Source organism: Ammospiza nelsoni, chromosome 6 (genome assembly GCF_027579445.1).
Source record: "Ammospiza nelsoni isolate bAmmNel1 chromosome 6, bAmmNel1.pri, whole genome shotgun sequence".
Classification (NCBI taxonomy): Eukaryota; Metazoa; Chordata; class Aves; order Passeriformes; family Passerellidae; genus Ammospiza; species Ammospiza nelsoni.
The window spans coordinates 29,197,888-29,218,716 of NC_080638.1; the positions used below are offsets into that span (position 1 = coordinate 29,197,888).

At 47.8% G+C, this 20,829-nt stretch overlaps 2 protein-coding genes across 10 annotated transcripts in view; one reads left to right on the forward strand and one right to left on the reverse strand.

Moving 5' to 3' along the window:
* Positions 1-2,388, forward strand: part of NUMB (NUMB endocytic adaptor protein) — a 92,747-nt gene extending 90,359 nt beyond the window's left edge. For all 9 annotated transcript variants that reach the window (XM_059474765.1, XM_059474771.1, XM_059474766.1 and 6 more), the window contains one exon: positions 456-2,388. In XM_059474765.1, coding sequence (XP_059330748.1) covers positions 456-1,162 — 707 coding nt within the window. In that variant the 3' untranslated portion in view covers positions 1,163-2,388. The remainder of the gene's footprint in view (positions 1-455) is intronic.
* The window catches only part of PAPLN (papilin, proteoglycan like sulfated glycoprotein), a 50,456-nt gene continuing 31,283 nt past the window's right edge, over positions 1,657-20,829 (reverse strand). The window contains exons 13-27 of the mRNA XM_059474761.1: positions 19,989-20,165; positions 18,556-18,712; positions 17,857-17,943; positions 17,049-17,337; positions 16,805-16,922; positions 15,993-16,122; positions 14,148-14,775; positions 13,244-13,381; positions 11,757-11,881; positions 10,880-11,018; positions 9,371-9,508; positions 8,628-8,755; positions 7,985-8,093; positions 6,508-6,683; positions 1,657-5,968 (exon numbers count right to left, since the gene is read on the reverse strand). Of these exons, the coding sequence (XP_059330744.1) occupies positions 5,793-5,968; positions 6,508-6,683; positions 7,985-8,093; positions 8,628-8,755; positions 9,371-9,508; positions 10,880-11,018; positions 11,757-11,881; positions 13,244-13,381; positions 14,148-14,775; positions 15,993-16,122; positions 16,805-16,922; positions 17,049-17,337; positions 17,857-17,943; positions 18,556-18,712; positions 19,989-20,165 (2,715 nt within the window). The 3' untranslated portion in view covers positions 1,657-5,792. The remainder of the gene's footprint in view (positions 5,969-6,507; positions 6,684-7,984; positions 8,094-8,627; positions 8,756-9,370; positions 9,509-10,879; positions 11,019-11,756; positions 11,882-13,243; positions 13,382-14,147; positions 14,776-15,992; positions 16,123-16,804; positions 16,923-17,048; positions 17,338-17,856; positions 17,944-18,555; positions 18,713-19,988; positions 20,166-20,829) is intronic.

The window sequence follows — 20,829 nt, forward strand, 5'->3', positions numbered from 1 at the left end:
AACTTGGCTAGTGAAACAGTAGGTTCTGCTTGGCCTTGTAAGAGCACCAGACTTTGTCTGTAAAACAGTTTCTTAGACCTTTGTGTTCCGAGTCCACCAGTCCTGAGCTGTGCATTCAGAAACTGATACTTCCCAGTTAGGGGGATTAGTGATCATTGCCACAAGTTATGAGTGCAGGCAGCAGCTTTCCTCTGTACCCTAAAGTCTTAGATGTCTGCTAAGAAGAAAAAAAAAACATAAATCTCCACTTTAGTGAAGAAGCACTTACCTACGTCATCTTGAAGAATGTCTTCCTAGATCAGAACAGTACAGTGGATGCATAAAGATGCTTCCAATGGTGGAAGCATCTTTCAGCCATGTCACTGTGTGTTCTTGTGTACGCCCTCCAGTCTTTCTAACCAATAGAAGGATGAGGAGTGGAAATATTAGTGACTTGTCCATGCTTTCCCTCCCAGGCACCGAATGGAGCAGCACCTCCTCAGGTGCGGCCTCACCGAGTCTCTTCCAAGGAAATCACAGACGTACTCCCTCAGAGGCAGACCGCTGGTTGGAAGAGGTCTCAAAGACTGTCAGAGCCCAACAGCAGCCAACCTCAGCCCCAGCCCCACAGCCACTGCTCCAGCCTCCTCCAGCAGCTCCAGCCTCCCAGTCGGCACCAGCCTTCCCGGTCAGCACCTTCATCGCGCCTCAGCCTGTGCCGGTGGGCGTGGTACCGCCCATGCAGCCGGCATTTATTCCGGCTCAGCCCTACGCTGTAGCGAATGGGATGACCTATGCAGCCCCAAGCGTTCCTGTGGTCGGGATCACACCTTCCCAGATGGTGGCCAACGTCTTTGGTACTGCCAGCCACGCTCCAGCGGCCCACCCGCACCAGTCCCCCAGCCTGGCGAAGCAGCAGTCGGTCCCTCAGTACGACAGCGGCAGCGCCACCGCCAGCCCCTTCTTCCACCCGCCCGCGCAGCACAACGGCTCCGCCGCCTTCAACGGCGTGGAGGGCGGCAAGTGGGCCGCCGAGGACAGGCACGCGCAGCCCGGCCCGCAGCTCGACCCCTTCGAGGCGCAGTGGGCGGCTCTGGAGGGCAAGGCCAAGCAGCGCACCAACCCCTCCCCCACCAACCCCTTCTCCAGTGACCTACAGAAAACATTCGAGATCGAACTCTGAGCGCTCCGGGGGGGCGATAAATTGTACATTAGGCTAGAGGGATAAAGGGAGCGGAGGGGACTGTTTCTGATCAGTTTGCTTTGATAATCCCAACGGTCCCTTCAAATAAAAATGGGTTAGAAAGAGGGAGCAATTTTGGGGAGGATGGAAACACGCAGAGAATTTAATGTGCAGTTTTTAAAAGGAATCCTGGAGCCACCCCAGTCTGCATTCCCTCGTCTCTTGGAAAGCTGGAAGTCAAATGGAGCGAAGGAAGGCACCCAGTCCCAAAGCCTGTTCTGCAGAAACATCAATCATCTCACAGAGAGGAAGGTAGATGTTTGTACCTGTGTCCTCCTGATGCCCTGCAAGCCCTGGATGTTCCCCCTCAGGGAAAAATTGGGTAGGGTGGGGGGTGGATATGGGTGGGATGTTGTCACCTTAGCAAAAGCTAGGTTTGTGGAAAAAGTTGAGCTTCCATTTTGAGTAACAAAGTGAATATTATATGTAAAGAATAAAGTAAAGCCAAAATCTTTATTTTTATGCATTTAGAATATTTTAAATAGTTGGATATTAAAAGCTGTATGAGTTGTAAGTAATCTTGCCAAAGGTTAAAAAACAAGGGGGTTGGATGTAAGAAATTGTACATAAGATTGATTTATCGCTGATTCTTATAGTAAGTAATATTGGGGGGTGGAAAAAGGGGCTCTAGCTTGTTCTTGTATCTGTTCATTGTAAGTAGCATATTGCAACAACAATCACAACCAATAAGTCATTATATCGTAGTTTTAAATAAAGAAAATTAAAGAACAGTATTGTCATGGTTTGAAAACCATGGGGAGAATTTACTGTTTTTTATTGGAATCAGTCTACATATTCTATATAGTATGGATTTTTTTCCTTTCATATATTGCTGCAGTTTCTTTGTCTTAATCTATTGGTTCTAACACTACTGTGACAACTTACTGCCATCATATCTACATCCTGGGGCTACCTGGGAAACCATTTTTGTTTGTCTGTCAATAGTTCTTAGAGGTTTTTAACTTTGGTTTTATTTTTTCCCACTGATTTGTGAAACCTTGTGGTTAAGGCTGCAGCTGGTCCAGGTTCTGCCTCTGGTGACTTGTGAAAACCATCTCATTTTAACTTTACTTTTAAACTTTGGCCTTACAAGCAAATGTAAGTTATATATATTTGTACTGATGATTTATAATCTGCTTTAACAGAAATAAATGTTGGTGGTAGAAGCACTGTCTGTGAGAGACTTATTTCCCACACTAATTCAGTTTCAGCATTTGCCCTTCTGGGTATCTTCTGTCGTGTAAGGTGGATGTGGATCAGCACATCCACCTTACACGACAGGCTGCTTAGGCTGCTTGCTTACCTAGCAGCCTAAGAATAATATCTTAACACCTCTCATTTTCTACAGCCTGTTAGGTTGCATTGAACTTTAAAACTGAATTTCAAAATATCCTTGTGATGCATTAACACTTAAAGCTCTAAAATAGAGGCCTTTATTGAAGACATCAGATTCTGGGTTTGCAGAATTTAGTGTTTTCTATCACTAAATATTTACAAAGAGACAATTCAGTAGCATTCAGTAATGGCAAAAAGGAAAACTCTTTCCTTCCCCTACTATTAGAAAGAGCCATATGAGATAATGAGGTATGTTCACCTCTTCTCCATTCTTCCACTGCGTTGATATCTACCCTGTTTGTGTGACTGGTTCTTACCACATTCTTATGGGCACCACGTCAGTTTAGACACAAGGAAAAAAGTCAGACTCCTCAAGGGGAATAAACACTGCCTTTGTTAGCCCTCAGATTTGAGCTTGCCAGCAGTTTCCATTTCCAGGCAAGTACAGTGAGTCTTACAGTGACAGTCTAGAAAATTACAACTTATGACATTACAAATTCTTACCTGTGTTCAGTATGGTATGAATAGTAATGCAAACACTCCCTGTGGGATTTGAGTTGGTGTCAATGGCTTTTTCAGTTTTCAAAAAGCAAACAAGTATTTGTAGACATTTACAGTAGGAGAGAAAGCAGCTAGTTATGTATCTTTCACAGTAAGGGCCCCAAGATCAAGCTGAAAATAGCCCAGTATAGCTACACCCTTCTCCTGCCCTGGAGATAAGCACTTCCTACAACCCATTGTTTAGAGAAAAAAACTAACATCTTGATTCTCACATAAAAAAGTAAACCTTGAGTAGGTGATTAAGTGGTACTGCAGAGAGGGAGAAGCTGATCTCATCAGAAGAAATGCAAAGATCCTTTCGTTAACTTGATGCCATGGATTTACAGCAGGGAGCTGCATGCCTGTCAATCCCACCTTTACTGCCATGGCTATGCAGCTGAAAGGAGGTCAGCATCAACTCTGTGCTAGCCAGAGTACTTCCAGTGTTAAAGTCCTCCCCATCAGCAGGCAGGGGGCTGCTACACCCTAAGGAGTCTGGAGAAAGCACTTCCTGGCCCCATCTTATAAACCACGGAGTTCAAATGACAGGTAACTACACAGAATATTTAAATATTCTAAAAATAAGGCCTCTGGCCTCTTAGAAAGGGATTTTATAGAACTGGTTACTTACTCTGGGACAAAAGGGTCTGACATGTCCACAATCGACTTCCAACCATGCTCCTGAGCAGAGCCTGACTACCCCTTGATGTCACACTTGGAACAGAGAGGGCTTCAAAATGACTGGAATTTACAGAGTGTTTGATTGGTCCCTGATCTCCAAAGGCAAAAATCGGATCATTTACTAAAATGGTAAAATATCCCATACAGACACACAGAGAAAAAGGTGCTGCTCTGAGATGTTAAATGGAAAAACATGTACAAACACAAGTGGATGTTTTCAGGACCATCTTATCATTCTTAAACAGCCAATAATTTCAAACCTTATACTGTACTGCCTGCCCTGCATTCCAGCAGAGGATTTTTCCCTAATCAAATTAAAGGGTCTTAAATGCAAAATAAGGTCTTTTGTATCTCCTAGCAAACAGAATCTGTCAGCCCACAGAAGGACCCGGCCCCAAATCACTGTGACTGTCACCTGCCTCTTCTGTACTGGATTGCTTGTAGACTTTGCTGTTTGTTGGCATCCTAGAGCAGTGTGTTCAGTCCTGAACCATATCTGTGCTGATTTAGCTGCATTTCTTAAAAGCCTTAAAGTAACACAAGAAGAAGACAAAAGTAGAAAACCCAATCCTCCATCCCCCAAACCAAAATACCAACAACCTCCTTTATACCTACATCTATGCAAATAATACATGGGTAATGTTGCTAATAATTATGATCAACCCATCCAAGTCTAGAATGAGGAAGAAGGGGACTGTCAGGACTGATGCTACGGTAGAACAGTAGTGTGAAGGCCGTAAAAGAATCCTTTTGCTCAAAAGTAATTCAATTTTGAGATACAGAAGATGCTCAAGGCCTTTCCTGGTTTAACATGATATAATCATAATATAATCTCACCTCCCCACCCCTAATGCCTGAGATTTTCAGAGCCCCAGATGAGGGAGAGTGGTAACACTTGTTGCCACTCCATATTGGTCTTGAAATGAAGGATGCTTTTCAGCTACAGCTGCTCTGCATCTGAAAGTCCTAACTTGTTAGCCTGTAGCAGCAGGCATCAGCTCAGGCCACATACAGAGCCAGGCTTTCTTGGATTTAACTGAGACTAGAGCAGATTCTTGGGAGGTGTGTTCTGGCAAGTGAAATGCCCCTACACACGTATTTCTATGGGTTTATTATTGGCCCCTGCCCAAACTCAGCACAACATCAGAACAGCACAGTTCCGGCTCAGGGGAAAAAGATTACCTGCTGAGCCTTCCTAGAATGAGTGCCATATAAACTGCAGCATCTCAGAACAGGTAACAGTGTTGGTATATTCATCTAAATTACCCCTAGCATTCAGGAAGGGCTAAAAGTAGTTTTCTATTTTGTCTTGGTAGCTTTCTGTGAAGCCTTCCTTCTGCATTTCACTCCAAAGCTGATTGCAGTTAAGTAGAAACCAAAGTGACCCTACTAGAAATTTGTCTAAGGTCTGCTGGAATAAAACAGTTACAGTATCATGACATTACAGCTGCATCCCCAGAGCCAGTAATCTCCTAGGACCTGAACACTAATTTTGTATGCATCAAGCTGTTTCTCGTGGCCAGAGTCCTTTGCATTTAGATGGAAAGTGCTCCCCAGGAGCACTTGTTCAGCAAAACTCATTGGAGGAACAAATGTTCATGGCTCATTAGTGCTTCAGTTGAAATGGTTCAGGCCCATCTTCAAACACTTCAGAGATTATGTTTTTAAGGGCACTTCTCTCTTGCTTGTATGAAGTCTCTCCCTCTTTCATGCTGGTCATCTGCCTTCTCTAGCCACATCATCCTTACATCCCTATTCTCATCTGGTTTCTGTGAATGACACCAACTACTCTTAAGAGATGGATTAGGTACAGCAAGGCATACAGGGGAAAAGGAGTTTACAATAAACCTGAGGGTGATGGGTCTCCCACCTTTGAACATTTACACTCACTACACGCTGTTCAGTTCACCCTTGTGGGCTTTCCAGCAGGGCAGAGTTCCTAGAACTGTCCCACGCAGTAAAAGAACAGAGTTGAGACCTCCAGTCTTGTCATCGGCCCCTGTGGCGGTGGCTGTCACCCGCGGGGGTGCGGGGGGCTGCCCTGGGGGCGGTGGCGGGCGCAGCTGGCGCAGCAGAAGCTGGAATAGTACTCGTTACCACAGAGCTGGGCCTGCAGGATCAGGTCACAGTTGGCAAGGTGGGGCTGGTCCAAGCACTCTCTGCTCAGGTCCACAATATGACTCGCAGTAGCTGCCGCCAAACAAAGGGTGAACCAGCTGTAAATTTATCCTCAGATTGCTATTCCATCGCAAAAGACACAGCATGTTCCTGCTTCCTCCACCCCACCAGTTCTAAATTTAGTCCAACATCAAGAAGGAGAGATGAGTTTCAAGGTGAAACAGACACCTCTGGTGAGATAGAGGAGTAAAATGCAGTTTCCAGGGAGAGGACAGACCACTCCATCTACCCTCTCTATAAAGATAGCTGGATGGTGTCTAAAGTCCAACTACAAATCATGCAACCAACTATTTGGTCAAGCAACTATGGCATTTTGGCTTCAGGAAGTTAATTAGGCTCCCAGTGCCCTGGTCAGGGGGTGTTTCCAGCATCCTGCTTTTCTGTCCATGGGCTCTTGAGGCAGCACGACCCAGAGGCTCCTGCTGCTCCCCAAAGCCCGAGGCTGATGCTGGACTGGCACACACAATGGACGCAATAGCGGCCAGGGGCTGGGCACTGTGCTGGGGGAAGCAGGAAGGCTGGGGGAAGCAGGAAGGCTGGGCTGGACTCACTGCTAGGCTGGCTCCTCAGCACCTTCACCTCCGAGCTGGCGCTGACCGAGCTGCTGCCTCTGTAGGCGCTGCATGTGTAGGATCCCTCGTCAGCCTCTTGGACGTTGCTGATAGTCAGGCTTCCATCCTGGGACAGGTGGATGTGGTGGCCATCCCCCCACATGGGAACTCCGTTCCTGTGGTGAAAAACAAAATATTTCACTATTGCCACCCATGGGTGCTAAAGGAGCTTCCTGTGCTCTTTGGAAAATGATGTTCTGTGAAAGGGGTGATTTTTTACAAGTTCAGCAGGAAGGAAGAAATCTTTTGCACAACCTGGCCCTGCAGTTGGGTGGTAACATGAGCCTGAGTCAGTCTGCATCCGTTGCCCAGTGTCTGCGTGGGAGGTAGCTGAGTCTGTGTGCTCTGTGCAAAGACATTGCCCTTTCTGCTAGCACACATTCTTGAGGTTTGAGGAACTAAGAGAAAATCCAGTGTGCCTTTCCGTCTCTCCAGGTTGTGGTCTGGCAGTACTTGTTTGGCTGGCATTGATAGCAGCACATATTGCTTGATGAGCATATAGGGTAGTGAACAATGCACCCTCTTTCCTCTCCCTTTAAAAATTTGTTTAAAAAAACAGCAATATTGTGTCTCTGTTCAGTTCTTCCTAGAATAATCTGTGCCCAGCAGGAAAACTGCCTGAATTGTGAACTCCTGGTTACCAATGAAATGAAATTGGTTTCACTGAAAAGGGCTTCGTTACAACTCTGAAACATGCATCATTTTGTTAGGTCAAATACCAAACTTATGTATAGAAGAAAAGCTCTGTGTATGAGATGGCCTACTTCAACTTCAGTCCTAACCCTTGGAATTTCAACATTTACCCGTCCATCTCTCTGGAGAGTTTGTAAGAACGCTCCAAAGCAGAACTGATTATTTTCAAACAGCAAAAACAATCCTCACTAAACACTTGCATAAATTCAGAGATTCCTGGTAAACTATCAGGATAAGAGGACACAGCTTTTCACTTTCAAATGCTTCTAAATCTCCTTTGCTCCCACTGACAGTAAATAGAACTGTTGCAACAGGAAGCTTGGAGAAGAGGGTCCAAAATGTCTGTCACAATTAGGCAGAGAAGGTTTTTTGAAAAGCAACTAAAGCTTTTCCTCTGATTACTCATTTTCATTCATGTTATTTTCATGTCACTAGTTTTCCAGCACAGAGCCCTTCTGAACTCCATGAAATCTTAGTTTAACGTCTGATTTTCTCCTTATTTGGGTGGAACATGAACTTGATGACCCCCACACTCCACAGGGATCTTGTCCAGGATTTTTGGGTAACATCCAAGTTGATTTAAGAAAGGGTAGGTGATACTAGTTGGGGCTGATAACTGTGGTCTCTGCCATATCTGGCAGGCACCCTGCATTAATTATTTGGAGGGTAAATGACGAGGTTTAGGAAGAGAAGGAAAGAGAAGTTCCATCTCATTTTTGCTTACCTTGACCACCTTATATTCACATTGTTGCCAGTCACTGTACAATGAAGCTGAGCAGTCCCTCCCTCAGGTACCGTGATGCTTGGCAGAAGACCAGTGATCCTCAACTCTCCTGGGCCAGACGGGAAATCATCACTAATGCCACCCTCTCCCTGGGAGTAGGAGCATTCCCTCATGGGAAAAGTCCCACACATCCCATAATAAGCTAAAAGCCCCTGGGCCTTGAAACAGCATGTTTGAGGCTGTGTTGCTGCTGCTCTGGGGAATGTGGATTTCCTAGGACTTTGGCCCAAGAAAGGATAAGTAACAGAGGTCTCAAAGCTGGACACATGCATGTCACATACACAGAAGAGCCATCTCTAGTTTCTCTTGCTTTTATCCCACATCAGTGTCCCAGAAACAAGGCCCTGAGAGTCACTCTTGTTGTGCCGTCAATCCCCTTTTCCCAGCTGCTTGGAGCACTGGACACATGCAGATGACCACTGGGTAAAGCAATTCATTCTTCCCTTGCCCTCAGGATGCCTGTTAAACTCTAGGTGTGAAGCAGAGAGGCACAGCCAGCAATGGAACCCACGCTGGCCCTGCACAGGGCCCTGTTTCCCCCTCCTGTGCCCACGGGCCGGGTGTGCTGCCACCCACCCCGTACCTAGAGGCCGGAGCAGGACCTGGCGCTGGTCGCGGTCACGTCCATTGGAGGCAAGGCAGGTGAAGAAGCCAATGTCCTCAGAGCTGACCCTGCTGATCAGCAGGGCCCCGTCCGACTGCTGTCTGTGCCTGGGGAACAAAGCCAGCGTGTCCCTCAGCCTGTGCTTGGGTCAGGATGGCACTCCTGAGAGCCAGCAGAGGTGAAGCTAAGCCTCGTGTACAACTTCGTAGTACCATTGAGCAAAGATTTAGCAGCTCAGATGCTGCAGGGGTTGTAATGCAACCCTTAGTCCTCAAATCCCAGCACTGATGCTGTAAGAGTCTGGAAAACTTGCTGCTAGAGCAGATTTCTGGGAGCAGAGAGAGGGGAGAGCAGCTGTGGAAGTAGCTGTGGAAGTTCACTGCAGATGCTCTGATGTCTCTCTGCTGAGAACCTCTGCCCTTGCTCACTGACCAGCTGGTTTTTGCCAAATTTGCTAGCCATGTGTTCTTTTTCTGCTAACCTTGTAACTGAATAAATTTGAACCCTGGTTCACTTACAGACCCTGTGTCACAGCTGTTCCCTCAAGGGTTCAACATTCAAACTTCCATCTGCCTGGCCCTGATGGAGGAGGCTGGACAGCATAAAGCCAGACAGGCCCTTGCTGCATGGCCAACAGCTCTGCTCTCTCAGAGAGGAGATGGGGAAGGAAAAGCAAGGAGGAGGCTCTTCTCATGAATAGTTGGAACCACCTGGGAGCTCACCTGGGAGAGGAGAGGGGCTGCCCATCTTTCTGCCACTCAATGGTGAGAGCTGGTGATGCTTCCACTGTGCAGGGCAGTCTGACTCTTTCCCCAACATGGGCCTCCACTACTGTGGGCTCGCTCTTATCCATTTTCAACCTGCAAAGTTCACAAGCACAGCAAAAGAGGTAGAAACTTCCTTGCTTAGCATTTGACCTTCAGCACAACGCTTTATCAATCACAGGCCTTATTTTTTGCCTCCAATGGCAAAGGGAGGTCTCTACTCCCATGAGAGCTCTGATGCTTGCCATTACCAACATTCACTCCCAACGTTCAGAAAAGAGGAGCCTCTATAAAATCCTGCTCTAGTTCAGCACAGCTTGGTGCTGCACTCCTGTCAGCCAGCTTAATTTACAGACAGCAACCCTTATAACAACTCTGTGGATAACAGCTGAAGAAGCATTAACAATGTGAACACATGGCAAACAGTACAAAGTCCTAAAGAAGACCCTGAGCAAGATTCCCCTTAGGTGCTTCTCTGGCACACAGAAATGAGCCTTTTTAGGGTGTGAAGAGCCTATTGCAATCACCTGACTGCACCAGGTCCAGGAGCTGCTCGTCCACTTCATGCAGCAAAAAGGCTGAGGTCGTGTCCTCACAACACTCATCTCATATTCTTTGCTCTCTTATAACTACAGCTAAACACTGTCTTAGAAGGGAACTAAACCATGTGTTCCCACAGTTAAATAAAACGTCATCTACCCTACCCCCATTCTGTGACCTGAATTCTTGATCTCAAAAAATAAAACCAAAGAGCCTTAATTCAATGAATCATTTATTACTGCTTTTAGCAGAAGCAGCTAAGGAGATTGCTGCAGAGTTCAGCAAATTGGCTGGGTTTTAGGCTGTAAACTCAAAAATAGAAGAGATCAGATTGCCCTATTTAATCTGGAATCCCAACATGCTTCATTTAAGGCAAAAATAATTTGTCCCCCTTTATTTCTGTGGGGCTTAGAAGCAATAAAAAACTATACAAGAAGCAACAAAAATGCCAGTATATGATGAGACTCAAACTGGTTTGTTCACAAAACATTTTAAATTAGTTAGTGGAGGCTGGAGGAGCTGAAGTTTTCTTCAATGCACATATGCCTATTTTGTGCTAGTTAAGCAGCTCCTATTTGCTTTGCTTTTTTTCAGAACAGGTTTCTCTTTCTGCCTGCACTAACATGAACAGCTAAGGATGCTGTCTCAAGACTTCTTTTGTTCAAGCCCAGCTGCTTTGCTGCCAGCTTCCCTGTCCATCTTTGCTCAGAGCATGCCTCTTTCAAGAGATCCTTGGGGAGGACAGAAGCCAGCTTGCGACTGGGATCTTCTCCCGTTCCCGTTGTCAGCAGTTCAGTACTGCATGCTTCCCAACTGCGCCCTGGAACAGTTGACCCAGGACCTTTCCAGTCTTTGGCTTTTCTACATGAAGAGATGCCATATGGTTCATCACCTGGCTCCAACAACTGTTGCTGTAGGTGCACGTACCTGTATGTGAGCTGCTGAGGCACGGAGGAGCCGGCTGCCTGCCCAAGCTGCCTGCCTCTGGATAATGCTCGGCGCTGCTGATCTGCCTCCTGAAGGACCTGGCCTCTCTCACCCTCGGCCACAACACTGCTCTGGTACTCTATTCAAAACAAAATGCCATATGTGAATAAAAGGACACTTCTTACTGTGACCTATTGCATAGGGTTTCTGTGAGCCTGGGAGAGCTTGCTGAACCAGAGCCAAAGAGCCCTTCAGCCATCTGCTTTTTGGCTGACTAGTGCAGTAAACCTGCGCTGTCTACTAATGAGAGTCATAGACCTGCAGGCAAGCAATTTTAGACTCCTTTTCCTCCTCTGTCAGTGAACATGTTGCAACATCCCTGAGGCCACAGTGTCTTCTGCTCCATGTGCCATTGCTGTGACAAAGCACACTTCAGAGATTGAAGGCTACAGGGTGCCTTTCTGGCCCATCTTTTGAGACTAGTCTTTCATCTTTTTGGTTTTGTTTCTGAAATAAGGCACAGTTTTCAGAACAGGAAATTATTTGTTACCCAGCAGGACCCGTTTGGGCAAAACACAAAACATAAAAATGCACCAGCAGTTCTGTTTTGGATCAGGAGGCAGCTGATGGCTCTCAGGGAGGAAGACATACTTGCCATGATAGAAACAGGGTGGGTTACAGGCAAGACACAACTCCATTAATGGGGTGACACGGCAGGGGAGAAAGTATTTGAGGGCTAAGGCTTGATCATGAGGTAACACCAAAAGAGGCCCTGCTGCCTCCACACTCCCTCTTGGAAGTTTCCTCCTGCAGCTGGCTTTATTGAGCCTGTGCTCAGTAACGTTTAATGAGGAGCCCTGAGTAGAAGATAATTCACCTGTTATCTGCAGCTGAATCTGTCGGCTCTCGGTCCTCCCGTCAGAAGTGAGGCACGTGTAGGTGCCAGCGTCCTCGGGCCTGACGTGGCTGATCACCAGGGAGCTGTCGGACTGGTAGGTGTGCCTGCAACACGGGGGGAGTGCTGCTGCCTGCCCGGGCACCCACAGCAGCCTGCCAGGGCACAGCAGCCAGCCCGGGCTGGTGCCACACAAACCATCCCCGTGTGGGGCCCTCCCTGGCTCAGAAAAAACCAAAACCCTGCTGACCACAGACGGGTCACAGGCAGGGGGAAAAACTGCAGCAGAAAGGAGGTCAGGAACAGAGAGGAAAACTGAAATGGAAAACAGGGAACTGCTTTCAGTAACTCTCCCATAAGGAGGCAAACTGCCCTTCCAGGGGGGAGCTTGAGTCCCAGCAGTCAACTGCAAACAGAAAAGCATAACTGTGATTTTCATAACACAAAAGGACTGACTGGCTCCAGACAGACTTGCTGGAAACAGACTTCCCAGGAAAAACAGGTTTAAAAGTAGTTTAAAAAACAATTGTACTAGAGATTTTCAGCCAGAGGAACTCTGGGTTATTAGGCTGCAAGTTTCACCCCCAACTACTGGCTTTGTGCTGCCCCAAGATGAACCCAAGAGAAGCAATATTTTTCTGCATCACTACCCACAGCAGCTTCCACCAGTGTTATGGGACAGCATAACACTTGCTCTGCCTCATAATTCTAGCCCGCACCTCATTACTGGTGCACACCGTACCTGTTTCTGCTATGCACAGAGCAGGTGGACAGTAGATGAAAATGGGAATTTCTTTATTTCTTTAAAAAAAAAAAGTGTGCTGGTTGTGGCTGGTGTAGGGTTAATTTTTTTCACAGTAGCTGGTATGTGGCTGTGTTTTGGATTTGTGCTGAAAACAGTGTTGATGTTTTCACTACTGTTGAGAAGTGTTTACACCAAGTCAAGGCCTTTTCTACTTCTCACCCCACCCACCAGTGGGCTGCGGGTGCACAAGAAGCTGGGAGGGGACGCAGCTGGGACAGCTGACCCTGACAGACCACAGGGATATTCCATACCATATGGCATCATGCTCAGCATGTAAAGCTGGGGAAAGGAGGAGGAGCAGGGGGGAGTTCGGAGTGATGGCGTTTGTCTTCCCAAGTCACTGTTATGTGTGATGGGGCCCTGCTCTTCTGGAGACAGCTGAACACCTGCCTGCCTGTGGGAAGTGATGAATGAATCCCTTGTTTTGCTTTGCTTGCACCCACGGCTTTTGTTTTAGCTTTTCAACTGTCTTTATCTCAGTCTCTGGATTTTCTCAGTTTTACCCTTCTGATTCTCTCTCCCATCCCACCAGGGGTGAGTGAGCAGCTCTGTGGGCTGAGTTGCCAGCTGGGGTGAAACCACGACACTCCTTTTTGGACTGCATATTTGGCACTCTGCCCAGCAAGGAGCCCATCTGCTCTACAATGAAGTGATCTGAGCTCACCTGTCAGAGGAGATGGGTCGGCTGTTCTTCATCCACTCCACTCTGGAGAGTGGGGACACGCCTGTCTTGCAGACCAGCTGGATGTTTTGTCCCACAACTGCTGTCACAAGAGGGGGCCTGCCTTCCTCCAGGATTGTTCTGAGAGAGAAAGTGATTCCATTGGCACTTCTGCTGCCCTCCTCACCTCTGTGTCCTCTCATGTGACTCTGGATGAGTTACAACCACAAGGCAAAGCAGGACCAGCTGCCCATTCAGCTTGGAGCAGATGCACTGGGCAGCATGGGGAGCCCTCTCCTATACAGCAAAGGCTGCTGTGAACAGAGTGAATGCTACAATATCTCCTGGAAGAAAGCCCTGTAACCCCTCTCTTCTGAAGGAACAAGGTTTAGCTCAGCAGACAGATAGATCCAGTACAGATATGTTTAGATCTAGCTCTACACACTCCTGATTTTCAGAGTAACACTGTCTGAATCTTGACCCAAAGTCTGCATCTTACAAGTCTTCCCTAGAACAACCCACTGCTGCTCCATGCAGTGCTGAGATAAAGGCTCTGAAGTCAGAGTGCCAGCTAAATTTGTTGGTCAGAACAAGAACAACACCTATGGATTCTCATTTACAGTGTTAGAAGGCCTCCCAGACAGAGACCTCAGGATTCTGCAGTCTTTTCACACATGATACTTCAGTTCTGTCAGAGACCAGGGAGTATGTGAGGAAAGAGACCACAGGTAATGCCAGGGCCTGAATACCTTGATTAACCAAGGGGCCACATGTGTAGCTAATCCATCACATGGTATCCCCAGTTAACTAGTCCCAGCTGAGGCAACATTTCACTCCAGAGAAAGCTCCACTGATGCTTCATAATGAGCTGGCAGAACAGGGGGGAAGGATAGATGGAAATCATCACCTGTGCAGAGCCTGTGCTGGGAACAAGTCTGCAGACTCCTGGTGCCCAAATCCCTCTGTCACAGAAACATCTACTCCGAAAGCTTCACGCCACTGCTTGCCTTCCCGGGACTGCCCCTGCTGGCCACCGCTGCTCTGCCTGTCCGAGGGCCCAGGCAGGGCTGTGTCCCAGGAGTGCAGCTGGCCCAGCCTGTCCAGTCTGCTTCTCTGGCTCTCCAGCACCCCAGTCCTTGGCAGGGCCTCTGGCAGCACGTCCCTCCTCCAGCTGCGGCTGTCTTGCCTGGGGAGTGAAGCCCCATAGGTTCTTCCTTCTTGTCTGTGACTTGCAGTCTCTCTTGTGGGTGACTGCTGCTGACCCTGAGCATGTCCTGTGTGAGAACTGGAGCCAGTCTGCTGGTGCTGCAGGGCTTCTGTGCCAGAAGAGGGCTGGATCTCCAGATGACTGGCCCCCACAGAGCTGTGGCACGCTCTCATGCACTCCTCCTCCGAGGCAAAGCTGTTTTTATTACCATGGCAGCCACCATACCAAAAGCGGTTGCACTTGCCAACAACTCCCACAAAGTACCAGCGAGTGGTCCAGTTGGTGCAAGGGCCGTGGGCACTGGGCAGCAGGCACATGACAGGGTATGCTACCAAAAAGAGTGGAACAGAGGGAGATGTGAGGGTCACAAAGCACAAAGGTCCAGGCGCTTCAAGCCACCTACCTATGATTTATCTGATGGCCCTGTGGGCAAAGGGCAGGTGGGAAAGTAGGACACCTAGGTGTCCTACCCAGCTTTGAAACTGAGAAACTGCTCACATGTTTCTTTTTGCCTCAGTTTTGCCTCTGATGGAAGAACCATTCTCAGAGACATTTCTGAATCTAGATACTAGACAGATGCTTTACAGCCTTGCTTGGAGAATTCTGCAACTGCAAAGCAGGCTCTGGAGCTTCCTCTCCTGCAAGGGACATATGGCTGCCACTTGTACATTTCCAGCTCACAAAGCAAGTGGCTTAGACCCAGCTGTGAAGAAGAGTTATAAATTACAGAATACCCCTGCACACTGATATAAAGAGGAGCATGGCCCAAGGTGTTTACAAACCCAGAGCCATGGGTATCAGCCACATGCTGACAAACACTGGATGCAGGGCTCTTGCTGCAGGATGCTTTGTCAAGCTGTGTCTCAGCTGAGAGAACCCAGAGAGTTTTCCCCTTCCCCAAGGCTGCACCACTGGGACAGCCAGTGAGCAATCTCTGTGCTGCAGCAGGAGGGTAAGGCCCTGCAGCAGCAATGTGCCCGCAGAGGGTACAGCTGGGCACTAAAGGAGCAAAGATGCTTTTGCCCACCAGCCCTAGTGTCCTCATAGAACAGCAGGCACTTGATTGAACTTTGCTGGCTAAGGGCATCCATGCAGCCCTGAACAATCCCTCCTTCCCCATGTAGTTCTCATTTCTCCCCTGTCCACAGGCTGTCTGAAGACCAAGCACTGTCCTGATTCCACAGGAGATCCCTACTTCTTAACCTGGGTAATTATTTCAGAGCACTCCAGGCTGCATCAAAGTGTCCTCTCAGGGACAAACCACTCCTGAGTAGTCCTACAGACTGACAAAGATCACACAAACACACTTCTGTCCAACTATCAGCAGAGGACAACCATAATTTTGCGTCAGCTGGTAGAGCTGAATCCTCAAGCTGCTTTTGTACACTCCTGCTGCCCCAACTGCCAGGTAGAAATTCTCTTCAGAGAGATTATTTACTACATTTTACAGAGAGCAGACACAGGAAACTTCTATATGCTACTGGACTCTTTTTGTGTATCTAAACCAGTATCTATTTTGTGTATCTATACCAAATCATCACTTACGGTAGTTGGGCCTATTGAGACATCCTTCCCCTTGAGGGCCTTTGGCTGAGGCGATGTTGTCAAAACAGCAGCCGTACATGGAGCCGCGGCACTCCCCCGAGGGCTGCTGCTGGGACAAGGCTTGGCTTGCCTTGGGGACAGGAATGGAAAGCCAAGAGTTATCCTCACGCATGAGGACAGCAGCACATGTAAAGCACCGTGTGCAAGCTCTCAGCTGCACACAGCTAGCTGTAAGAAGCACCACTGTTTGCTTGTTTGCCTCCTAGAGGCTTTTGTCCTGGGAAGGGGTGGGAAACTTGGCTGTCAGCCATGGAGCTGGGGCTGCACTTCTCTGCAAGGCACACCCAAGCAGCCCAGCAGCAGGCCAGTTCTTATTGCTGCCACCAACATGCACCCCAACCTATGGGAGGGATCACCTCCCCACCTTGAATTAATCTGCAGAGTTGACAAACAAAAGCAATTAATAGAAGCCATGCTATTCCCTTTTTTTCCCCCTAGAAACTGGATAGCAATCTTCTGATCAACAGAAATTTAATTACTCAGGATTATTCAATCAGGTCTACATAGGATGGCTTTCTACTTCTCAGACATCTCCTCACCACCTGCTCTGTGCCCTGCTTGTAGAGGATTGCAGGTGAACACCCTGGACTGAGCAGGAGCATGGTGGGGCAAAGGGATGCCTCAAGTATTGGTTCCTCAAGTATTACTGGTGGAGATGAAGCCCAACAGAATCCACAATGTGAGTAAGCAGGGTCAAATCTGATTCTTTGCATCTGATCGACTCCTAAAACGCAAAAAGCTCTTGTACTTACTGCTGGAGTGGTTGTAGTGGGATGATTTTGTCTCGTTCGAATGTCACGGTAATATTGTGGGCATCCAATGTTGTTTGGACCCTGGGCAGCTGATACTCCATCGGGGCAGCAGCCATACCTGCAGACAGAAGGGCTGCAGTAACACCTGACCTGCCTGGTCAACAGGCATGGGCTGCAAGATTCAGGAAGGGCATTGCCAGGAAAGGCAATGCCTCCCTGCTCAGGCCTATCTACTTCCAGCTACCTGTTTTGGTGGCAGGTACTGAAAGGGCAACCTCTCCCCAGAGGGCCCGATGCCAGAGTGCGCCCATCTGGACAGCAGCCATGTGGGCTCTGGTGGCAGTCCTGGGAGCCAGTCCCTGCAGGGGGGTCCTGAGAGAGGCTGAGCCGATGGGGACCTGGGGAGCCAGACTGGGGCTCCCAGTGCACAGCAACCAAGTTGATGCCCTGGTCTTTGGTGGACGGAATGTGCTGGTTCCCTGACACACTATGGATCATGGTCTTCCCAGGGTGCATTCTTCCATCATCAGAATCTGGGGAGAGAACTCAAGGTATGCAGGTGAGCATGAAAATCTGGCCAGCTTTCCTCCTCTCTGCTCTCTTTCACCTGCCCAAGGCTACCTGGCAGGATTTTCTGAATCACATCTAGAGATGTCTTCTGGCCCGTGCTTCTCATCTGGCTGAGGTACTTTGCTCATTGACTTGACCATTCTTCCTGTTGTTCCATGAGAAACCACATTGCTGTGGTCCCTTCACATCATCCTTTCTTGTTCCTATGATCTGCTTTGGGCATAATTTCTTCCAGCCAGCACTTAAGTCATGCTGACAGAACCTGGGATCCATCTCCTGTACAGAGTCTTCTGCATGGATAGATTCAAATACTGCTGACTGTGGGTGTAAAGGATATACATTTTGTTCCTGGCTCCTTGGCTTTATAGGAGCCCATGAAAAAAAAATGAGAGAAATGAAGAAAAGAATGATCCCAGTCCCTATCACAGCCTATTCCAAGTATCCCATCATCAACCCCCAAATTAAAAAAAATTCTTCCAAACCTGGGGCAGGGCTGTTTGGGTTGTAACTTGTCAGCAAGGACTGGCGAGTGACATTGTATCCCATAGTGTCCTGCATGCTGGGGACCTCTGCAAAGAGACACATACACAAAATGGGTGCAGTTAGTCCAGCACTGTGCTCTAATAATTGCAAATACATCCAGCAGTCAGCAGGAGACAACAGTTGATGAAAATGTTCCTGTTCCTCTTGTGCAATAGCTGCTGAGCAGCAATTGGATTCAATTGGATTGTCAGGACAAGCGACCTACAACGGGCAGGCAAAAGTCAGTGTTGTAGCTCTGACATGGGGAATAGACACAGACAAGAAGCAAAATGTTCTGAAAAGTTGTGACTCCTTTAGAGCCAGTCCACAGAGGGATGAAAGTTGGCTATAGTTTTTGCTACTGAGCCTGCCCAAGTTATCATCCCTCTGGACTGGGATGTCTGGGATCTGTCTGCAGCACACACACACTGGATCCAAAACGGACACACGCCAATGTTGTTCCCAAGCCTGTTGCAAACATTTCAAACAGCACAGGTACTGGGACTCTGAAGATGCTTTGTGCGCATAACCTTGGCAAAATCACAGGATGGAGATAGGAAGGCAAAAAGCTGAGAACATAAGCTGGTGCAGAGCTGGGAGTTTCTACTCCTAAGCAAAAGCATGTTGGGAAAAGCTGGGTGTGCAGCAATACCACTCACGCTGTGGCAGGTAGCAGGGCTGTGTGTTGCAGCTGCCCAGGGTGGCTGGTTTCTGTGGCTGGATGGCTCTGCATGTCTCAGCACTGTAGACTTTGGAGTCGCTGTCAGCACAGATGACCTGGCGTGTCCGGATGCCTGAATCGCAGCTCTTGGAACACTTGGGCACAGAGACAAGGCACTGAGCAGGCAGCAAAGGCTGAATGCAGAAACCCCACGGATCAGAAATGGGGAACAGCTGCATGATTAGCTGCAGGCTGAGCACAGCTTCCTCCACCAAGACAAAGCAAATAATATTTCAGCTGGAATCATCTGAACAATTAGAAAACCATACTTTAAACCATTTTACCAGATGTTCCACCCAGCCCTGAAGCATTAGGCTCTGTGCCACACTCAGCCTGTAACATCCAGATGAGCTGCTGTTACCCACAGTGGTGTCAGGGAGCAGGAGAGAATCATTTCAGCCTGAAGGCAGAAAGGCACCTCAATTCTCTGGGGATCCACCAGCTGTGGGTGGGTAAGTTTGCATTCAAGAACAACAAATTAGAACTGGAAAGCAAATGAGGGGCTTTCTTGTAAGCAAGAGTTTGCCTTACTGGAAGCTGTGGATAAGAGGGACCAGAGGCTCAGAGGAGGGGATAGGATGAGGTGTCTGTGCAACCCATATGGCTCATGGCAAGTTCTATAAATATTTGGAGAGTATTTCCCTCTAATTCAGAGAGGCAGATAGGAGACCTTCTGATATCAGAAAGTCAGGGGAAAGATCAGATTAAGATATGAAACTTCTTTAGCTGTAACTTGGCCCACATCTCATGAAGAAGCATATGTAACATGTTTTAGCCCAGAACAAGCTGGTCTGACTAGCACAGAAGTGAAAAAGTGTGTTTGGAAGTCACCTGATGCATTTGATATACCCATATCTCTACCCCCTGACACTTTTCCCAGGTTGAGGACAGTCTGGCTTCCACCACAAAGACAAGATTAAAGTATATTTTTTAAAACTATTCAGATAAACTGTGCTTCAGATAGATTAAAGCATATCACCAAGTGCAATGACCAGTTCTGAAGCCTACATCTCTGAGCCAAACTTGGGCTAAGAGCTGTTCTGCTGATCACAGCGATGGAGCAAAGAATTGAGAATAAGCAGCAAGAGTGGATTGTTTCAGCTTATTGGCTGCATTTTGCCACTGTCACTGAAACGATAATCTCCCCTCAGAAGGATTTATTTTTGTAGCAGCTGCACACAAAGCGGGCATCAGATTAACTGGAGCATTACTCGTGCCAGTTACAACACAACTGTGAGCCAAGAGGCTGGTAATGAAGCAGTCCTTGCTCCCAGCCTCAGTCTATGTGCAGACTGCACGGATCAAAGCTTGTTTGTGAGGAGCACAGCAATACAATCAGTAATTTTGGAGCCATGACAGCGAGGTGCTCACCAGACCCCAGTCTCCAACGTGCCAGCCGATTTCCTGGATGCAGTTCTCCTTAAGGCAGGGCTGGGTGGCCGATGGCTTTGGCTCCATTAGACAAGCGAAGTCCTGAGCCTGGGAGCCCTGCCGTGTCCTGCAGGTGACAGTCCGGGTCTGCACTCCTTCCCCACAGCTGGCTGAGCACTGCAGAAAGGGACCCAACAATTACAAAGAAGCACCTGGTTTCCTCTTGCAGGCTGGGCTCCCTATCATTAGAGCAGAACACCATTTTGAGACTGCCTGGAACAACCAGCTATCATTAAAATAATTTTCTGGGGTGGGATTTAGCAGAGTAGCTGTTTATGCTGCAGAGTAGAAAATAAAGCATGGGAGCATGGGATAGGGTCTGGAAGATCTGGAGCTCACTGGAGGATTTTGGCCTATTCATATACTTACTCCTTATGTCTCCCCAAAGGAGATGTGGAGGATGAATTTAGAAAAATATCAGAAAAATGCCAGACACTGCAAAATACATTGAGAACAAGACATGGTAGAAAATATCTGTAAACTCATGTTATTTACATGTGATTAAAATCAATGGAAGGTGAAGAATTTTAGGCAAAGTAAAAGGTTAGGTTCTTATATTGCTCATGTCTTTTGTTTGAAGGCTTGTGCTCTATTTTTACAGCGTGGAGCTGTGACAACTTCTATACCAGTAACTAGTTTGTGACATTTTCAACACCCTCTTAAATTCACAGTGGTGTTTCCTGGAATCCAACCTACTTCTACATGAATTACCAAGGTGTCTTACAGAGAGCATTAACTTGGGGACAGTCTGAATCACTTCAGATGAGCTTCCCAGCTGAGC